This window comes from Acanthisitta chloris, unplaced genomic scaffold (genome assembly GCF_000695815.1).
Source record: "Acanthisitta chloris isolate BGI_N310 unplaced genomic scaffold, ASM69581v1 scaffold37040, whole genome shotgun sequence".
Taxonomy (NCBI): Eukaryota; Metazoa; Chordata; class Aves; order Passeriformes; family Acanthisittidae; genus Acanthisitta; species Acanthisitta chloris.
The window spans coordinates 1-7,761 of NW_008651719.1; the positions used below are offsets into that span (position 1 = coordinate 1).

The 7,761-nt window shown below is 38.5% G+C and overlaps 1 protein-coding gene across 1 annotated transcript; it reads right to left on the reverse strand.

Annotated features, from left to right (window-relative positions):
* Positions 1-754: 754 nt before the first annotated feature.
* Positions 755-7,152, reverse strand: MPHOSPH10 (M-phase phosphoprotein 10 (U3 small nucleolar ribonucleoprotein); the record flags this gene model as incomplete). Its single annotated transcript, XM_009074411.1, is given in 10 exon segments — positions 755-955; positions 1,713-1,943; positions 2,653-2,760; positions 2,992-3,102; positions 3,326-3,463; positions 4,163-4,230; positions 4,646-4,787; positions 5,090-5,254; positions 5,675-5,827; positions 6,501-7,152. Coding segments are annotated over 10 exon segments (1,918 nt in total), but the record flags the coding sequence as incomplete, so codon positions are not given.
* Positions 7,153-7,761: the final 609 nt, after the last annotated feature.

The following is a 7,761-nucleotide window of genomic DNA, read 5'->3' on the forward strand; positions in this document are numbered from 1 at the left end:
AACATTCAGAGGAAGGGACTGAGAGGAATCTCATCAACATCTACCAGTAGCTGCAGGGAGGTAGCAGAGGATGGACAGGGCTCTGCTCAGTGATGCTGAGCCATAGGGCAGAAACTCACCCACAGCAAGTTCCACCTGAACATGAGGAAGAACTTCTTTACTGTGCAGTGACTGAGCACTGGAGCAGATTGCCAGAGAGGCTGTGGCTTCTCGCTCACTGAGGGCATTGGAAGAAGCATCTGGACACAACCCTGTGCCATGTGCTCTGGGATGACCCTGCCTGCTTGAGCAGGGAGGTTGGACAGGATGACTCACTGTGGTCCATTGCAATATGTGGTTCTGTCTAAAGTTAAAAGATACCATTTCCTAACTCTGAGTTACCACAGGCTTGAAAAGCTTCTGTGTCCTCCCTGTTTGATAATCACAATGTCAAAAGATAATTTCCAAGTTAAGTGCCTGGATACATCTTACGTTCTTCAATAAATGTGGTTACTCCTGCAATAGATACAGAGCTATTACAACAGCAGATACCAATCTATGGGCTATAGACTAAGAAGACTGTACAGTAACAGCACGTGTCAAGTATCCCACATGGTTATGTATCTGCCCATGGCAGGAAGACTTCTTTTTGGAATAACTAGAGTTCTATGGTAGAAAATAGCAAAACCTAGATGTAAGTGTCTTTAGAACACCTTAGAAGTTCAGAGAACATTTTAAAGAACACGGAATAAAAATCTACTGAAAATCAGCATTCATTCAGGAACACTTTAACATGTACAAGATATAACATATATAAAAAGGTAAATTACAACTTCAGTTTTTGAACTGAGAGTGTTTTCTCCTTCTTCTGTTTCTTCTTTAATTTGGTTGCTTCTTTGATTTGCATTTTTACTTGATCTTGTAGCTGAGAAAAGAAGGCCTGGGATGATTTCAAGGCCTTGTCTTTACCTTCATCCTGTCAATGGACAAAACATGTATTATAACCAAGAAGTGTACAAACAGTACCATTATACTACTTACTAGTTACTCACAAATAATGGTATTTGACTAAAAAAATCTGGTAACTGATTTTCAAATTATATTTTCCACTTTATTTTTATTCCACTCCTGCTCTATGAACAGACCTTCATATAAAGTGATTGTATCACACAGCTTTTTTATATTTTTCCATATCTAAATATTAAGTTCAAATCTGTTTCATACTTGAGTAAACTTCTAAAACCAGAGCTGTGTTGTTTCAGCTCTCTATCCTGACATCCTGGTGTCAGGATAATTAACAAAACCAGGACTGCAAGAAATTCAATACTACTCTGCATAAGACAGTTTTAAGTATGCATTAGAGCATTCCTTCCAAAACTGCAGTTCAGAAGACTATAGGGGAAAGTAAGGGGGAATAAAAACTAAATAACTAAGTAAAAGAACATGCATCTGCCCTTTCAGTGTCTTCCTCCTACCTCTTCCTTTGTAGCAACCACATTTACCCTTTGTATTTGCTCAGACATAAGATTGGGGTAGTACACAGGTACTATACCTGTGTGTAAGATTTTATGAGGTGATAAAGAAATACTGTTGTGCCAAGAGGGATGGGAGGGAAGCAAACCTTATACTTTGCAATTCTTTGCGATAGTTTCCTTTCCTCTCTCTAGCTAAATATTTTCTATCCTTGGGATTAATATTCCTTAGCAGAAAAGTTCCAATTTAGACTGCCTTACCTTGAGCAGAGATGCTTTGCCTTCTTTTGTAAGCCTTTTCAATTTTGCTGCAGCAGCTTTTTTGCTAAGTTTTGTGCCTTGTCCTGGTTTCATCTTTTCAAGCAGCTTTTGCCGTTTCTCCTTTTCCCTTCGCTTCATACGTTTCCGAAGCTTTTTCCTTCTTTGTTCTCGTTTTTTGTCTGTGGGAGTCTTTTCTGCATCTGTTTTTACATCACCAGCTTTGTTCTTTTCCTAAAGAGAACAAGATCTCTAGATCCATAAGCATGCAAAAGACAGGTCTCACATCACAGAACTCCCACCTGTCTTAGTGTTTCCATTATTTCAAGTGTTCAGCAGCTCAGGGCAAGGCTGCATTGAGGCAAAGGCTGGGAAATGAGATTTGTACAACTCATCTGGGACATACTAATTGCTCTTCTCTACTGTCATTTAGCTTTGCCCTTCCAAACACCATATATATTGGGAAAACAATTAGCATCACATAATAGTCAAGATCAAAACCATAGCATTATATTATGGCCTACTGTAGCCAAATAAAATAGACTCTTAGGCTGCATTGAGGCAAAGGCTGGGAAATGAGATTTGTACAACTCATCTGGGACATACTAATTGCTCTTCTCTACTGTCATTTAGCTTTGCCCTTCCAAACACCATATATATTGGGAAAACAATTAGCATCACATAATAGTCAAGATCAAAACCATAGCATTATATTATGGCCTACTGTAGCCAAATAAAATAGACTCTTCTCTTTACCCAAACAAAAAAAAAACACCCCAAAACCACTCCAAAAACAACCAACACTAAACTTCTAGGCAAGATGATCTACAAGGTGAGGAACCCAGGGTGGGAAGGGACATAATTCCCACTGATCTGGCAGACACCACATCCTTCTATCAACACCACAGATCCTCTCCAGATCCTTATGAAGTTTCATATTTACCTTGATCTCCTCTGGTGCTAAGAGAGCAGCATCACTAACAGCAACAGGTGCTACTTCTTCCATGGTTATTGCTGGAAGGTTTGAGACTATTTTAACTTCTGGCACGGGCTGGAAATAAGGAGAGACTGTCAGGACTGAGCACAGCAGCTCACAGGCAACCAAAGATATCAAATATTTGGGTTTGTTTAGAGGTAATCAGAGTCCCTTTAATATGAAACAAGAATGAGTTCAGTAAGCATCAATATTTACTTTACTTTCCACTTCTGAAATGTATTTTAAAGTATCCACTTTAAAAAAGGGGGGGGGAATGACCCAACTTTATTAAACTTGCGTACTTACTGGTTTGGGCATGAAGTGGAAGTTACAAAGTGCATCCAGCTCCAGGAAGAGTGAATCCATCATTCCCTGAATTTCTTTGTGTTCAGGATTTTCTTCCTCTTCAGTCTTTTGCTGCATTAATAATGCAATGTTACTGCAACACCATTCACAAAGCTATTTTACTTTAGCAAGACTGGTAATAACACAACATGCAATTCAGAGCCATTTCACTGGGGAACACAAGGACTAAAGTACTTGCACAAAGATGAAAGCAGAGTTAGCAGTGTATAAATAAACACACAGGATTATGTAGTGTGAACTCCAAACCCTAAAGGAAAGGCAATGTTTATGTTACCTGGTGTAGTTTCATGTATTCCTGCTCATAGATTTCAGCAAGACTCAGCTTACTCTTCTCATGATCCAAGGTGATTCGTTTCTTGTATTCAAAAGCCTCTTCTTTTGGTTTCTGTTTTGGTACTACATCATCCCATGCCTGAGAAAGACAAAAAGCAATGACCAAATGCAACTACAATCAAATATCAGGTACTATAGCTTATTTTTCAATTACTTCTCTGGCACATTCACTAGTTTATACATGTGGCTTCCCAGGAATTCATTCAGTTTCACACTTTCATTTGAAAAAGGAAAAAGTAATAAAAGTTATAGCTGTAGCTGGTTTCCTTGTTTTTAGTGAACTGGGGCAAAAACTGTAACAAGTAACAAATGTGCAATTTTCTTAAGTTCTTAAAAACTCTCCCCCATATGTACCAATTTCTTTATTCAGCTAACAGTAAGGCTCAACAAGCTCTGAGACACAGATTCTGTCAGTGGTTTTTAAGAAAAGTGAAGTCAACTAGTGAGTTTTGGTCAGTATTCAGAATGCTCAGAGCACTACAGTTATGGTAACAGCCAAAACTCACAGACTGGCATTATATTCCAAATAAACTCCTTCCAGTTTTATCTGCAAACAGATACTTTTTGCAGTGCCCCAAAACCTAACAAACAACAGGGATGTAAAACAGGGCTCCTTAGGAATCTAAGGAAACATTCACCAATTCACCAATAGAACAGCCAGTTGCAGAAATTAAGAGAACTCTACACCTAACATTTGAAGTCCTTCAAACTCATCCTTGGAACGTGCTGTGTGAATAAAGTGTATGAACAAAATAGGGAGGAACAAGATAATATTAACCTCATCCAATATTCTCTGTTTAATCATATCTTCAAGCTGAAAAGTTGTTTCTTCAGTGATCACAGGCGCTGAAAGAAGAAAGAAAAAAAGATTAGAGTTTCTCCAGCAAGAAACTCTTTGTTCTGTGAAGAATAAATGACAGAAAAAGAAATTAAAGCCTTCACAAAAATGTAGTAATTGAAGGTGGAGGAAGTAAATGTTTTCCTCTGTTTTGAAGCAGTTAATCATATTTTGTAAGGCCTAAATCACTAAATCTGCCACCAAATTAATGAACTTTCAGTTAAACTAAAAATTAACACAAAATCTTACAGTTTCCTCTAGTTTCCACTGTGAAAATGCACAACCTCAAAAGCACAACATGAAGTTTAACTTGGTGTTTTGCTACCCTGCTCTTGAGTCACAAGTGTTTTCAGCAAGGTCAAAGGGAAGGAAACCCAACATGTATACAAGATGCTTTCAGGAAAGGCCTGTCCCAATACCTACCCATTCGAACTGCATGATCAAAAAGCACTGTTTCTTCCAAAAGGCTGTTCTCAGGTCGTTTTTGGCCAGTCACTTCTCCTTTGAGCTGCCAAGGTTTCTCCTCTAACAACATTTCTTCTAAACTTTGTATTTTTTTGCTCATCTGCAAAACACAATGTCCTCAGAAACATTAAAACAGAGCTCACTAATAAACTCAAGGCAAAAAATTAGTATTTGTTTCAGGTACTTCTAACTCCTCCTCATATACAGATGAGGGAATATATGACTGCATATCTATCTGATGTAGATAAGCCACATTTTTCTTCTTAAATTGTAAATACCCTCTTCATATTTGCCACACTGAACAAATTGCACAAGCAGTAAAAAGAAAAAATATTTGTCACTGTTTCAAAGTTATTAGCAAAATCAAAAATAAACAAAACATGAAAACCAAAAGAAAATTACCTTCTCCTGTCTCTTCTCAAAAGATGACTTTATATCACTGGGATCAATGCCCTTCTCAAGTGGCATATCAGTTATGTCTTCTGTTTCACTGTCATCTGGCAAACTAAAAGTAACTTTTTTAGATGCTTCTTTACCTCTCATATTCTCCACCATTTCATTCATATCCTCAAACCTGTAACAATAAAATTTAACAGAAAATAAAGGTTGAAAAACCTCTATTTTTTTTTTTACATTAAGATACTTCAACCCTTAGACATTTATCTGTTCCAACTAACCCACAGTTATAAAATACAACAGGCCTCAAAGACCCCTCCAAAGGTAGGGGACAGTAGGGAAACATAATAAAAATTATGTTCAAAAAAATGAAGTTACAGCTCTTCAATGCTTTATTCAAATAAATATCAAGAGACAACGCACAAAAAAGTAAATAAACTAATATTAAGCAAGGTGACAATGCAAACCATGAACAAGCAAGAGCTAACTGAGAATGGCAAGCCCTGACCAGAATGAGCCAGGCATCCTCGCTGCACTTTCTGCTTCACTTCAGTGCAAACTTCTGAGGGCATTTTTAACTGCCAATAATACATCTACTTACTCAGACATGCTTTCTTCATTTTGCTCTTCAATAGCACTGTCTGCTTCCTCTTCCTGATCATCTTCAGCATTATTAGCTTCTAAATCATCATCAACTGGATCAAAGAAATCTTTGTACGTCACATCTCTGGAACTTTTAATTGGCTAAAAAGGTGAGAAGGAAAGAACAAAAACAAGAAACCACAACTGTTAAGACTGACAGAAATCTAAGGGTATCCTGTTTTTAGAACCTGGGGAATAGCACTAGCTGTGTAACCTGTGGATTTTGCCAAATACTTGTTGGAATGCACACAAATTCCCTGGGTAGATTTCTTACTTGCTAGTGAGACTCTCTGGTAATTTTAAGTAATAAAAGATTTATTTTTGGAACAGCTACTCAGCAACTTCAGATATCAGTCCACAGCCCTAGAAAAAGCCCTTTGCTCTGCACCAGTCACCATAGTGGTCTCTGATTGCCCAATCTCCATGCTGAGTTAGAAATCTTTCCCATTTGCTGGGTCACCTATTCTGCAATTCTGGGAGGTCACTTGTTTCTTGTGACATTCTGTCTCTTCCTTTATTCATGCAAAAGCCCAAGACCCATCTAAGGGGAGACTGCAATAGCAGGACAATATGCTCTTCTACACTAGGACATTTTCTTCTCAGATATCCATGTCAAATCATTATTAAAGCTTCATAAGTAATCATCAGTCATCTAATCAAATTTAACTTTGTAGTTTCTACTCAGCGTTCAACAGTTTATAGTCATCCTAACAGATACCAGATCTTGATATAAAGAAAAAGATATATCTGAAAATTATTTTACTGATATTCTTACTTTGCCTTCAGCTTCTTCAGACTCTTCTTCCTCATCATCTGAGACAATGTCCTCAAAATAATCAATATCATCATCCTCCTCCTCCCTGTCTTCCTTCTCTGCATGTTCTAAAAAAGCTTCCATCTCAGCCAGCTTGAAAAACTTGTCATCCACTACAGATTTTCTTCCCATTTTTTTCAGTGTGGTTTTCTTGGCTGTTTTACTTTGCTTCTCCAGTGCTTCAATATCAAAGTCAATATCAGAATCCTCATCACTGTATTTCTGTACGGTGCTTTCTCTGAATTTACCCTGCTTTTCTTTAGCTTTAGTTTTATCTTTTGTGTGAATATTCTCCTGTTCAGTTTCTGTTTCCATTATGTTGTCTTCCAATTCCTTGTCACTGCTGGTCTCTGCATCAGAGCCATCCTCTTCCTGGTCTGAAAGAAGGGAAAGATCTCCATCCTTGGCATCCCTTGCAATGGATTTCTCGAAGAAATCAAGAACTGTGTTGTTCTGGAGCTCTAGTTGTTGCCAAATCTGTTCTTCATCAAAATTTTCTATCACCAGTTCTTTGAGAGGACTCCCACGAACTACATTCCTTCCCAGCACTTTATTCAGATCATAGAGAGTCTTTGTCAATGCCCTGAAGTCAGCAGCGAGTCCATCTTGCACACTAAGAACAGAAAATAAAGAGTTTTAGAAAGCACAAGTTCATATTAACTTTTAACTTTCTATTTTGCAGAATTTATCAGCTTTCATTCATCTGACACCTTTCCCTGAGTTAACCACATGGTCATGGTCACACTACAGCTCCTTTTCTATCTGCTGAGGTATTTCAGTGCCACGGAATAGCACCTTTCAACAACTACTGCTGTGGCTTAACTTTCCACACATCTCTGAGAGTTCTGCTATTAAACATTCCTAAAAATAAAGACACAATAAAGACATAAAGATACTCCTTTTAGCTTCATTACACTTTCTGAACGAAGCAGCAACTGGATAGAATATCCCACCCCTCTACGGCTGCCTCTTCTAAGAAACTGACCACATTTAAGCGTTTTGGGGAAGCAAACAACACTGGACTGAAGACCTCAAACACGCAAGACGCAGACCCTTGGTTTTACAGAGTAAGTGCCCTTCTCCACCGCCTCACCCCCAGCCCTTACACCTGAGTACTAAACTCGTGCAGGTTTTTCGCTAGGGCTACCAATGCCTCCACGCAGCTGCCGAAACACAACCCCGTGCCTGCCAACTCCCGAGCGCTGACGGGCGGACTGGGACC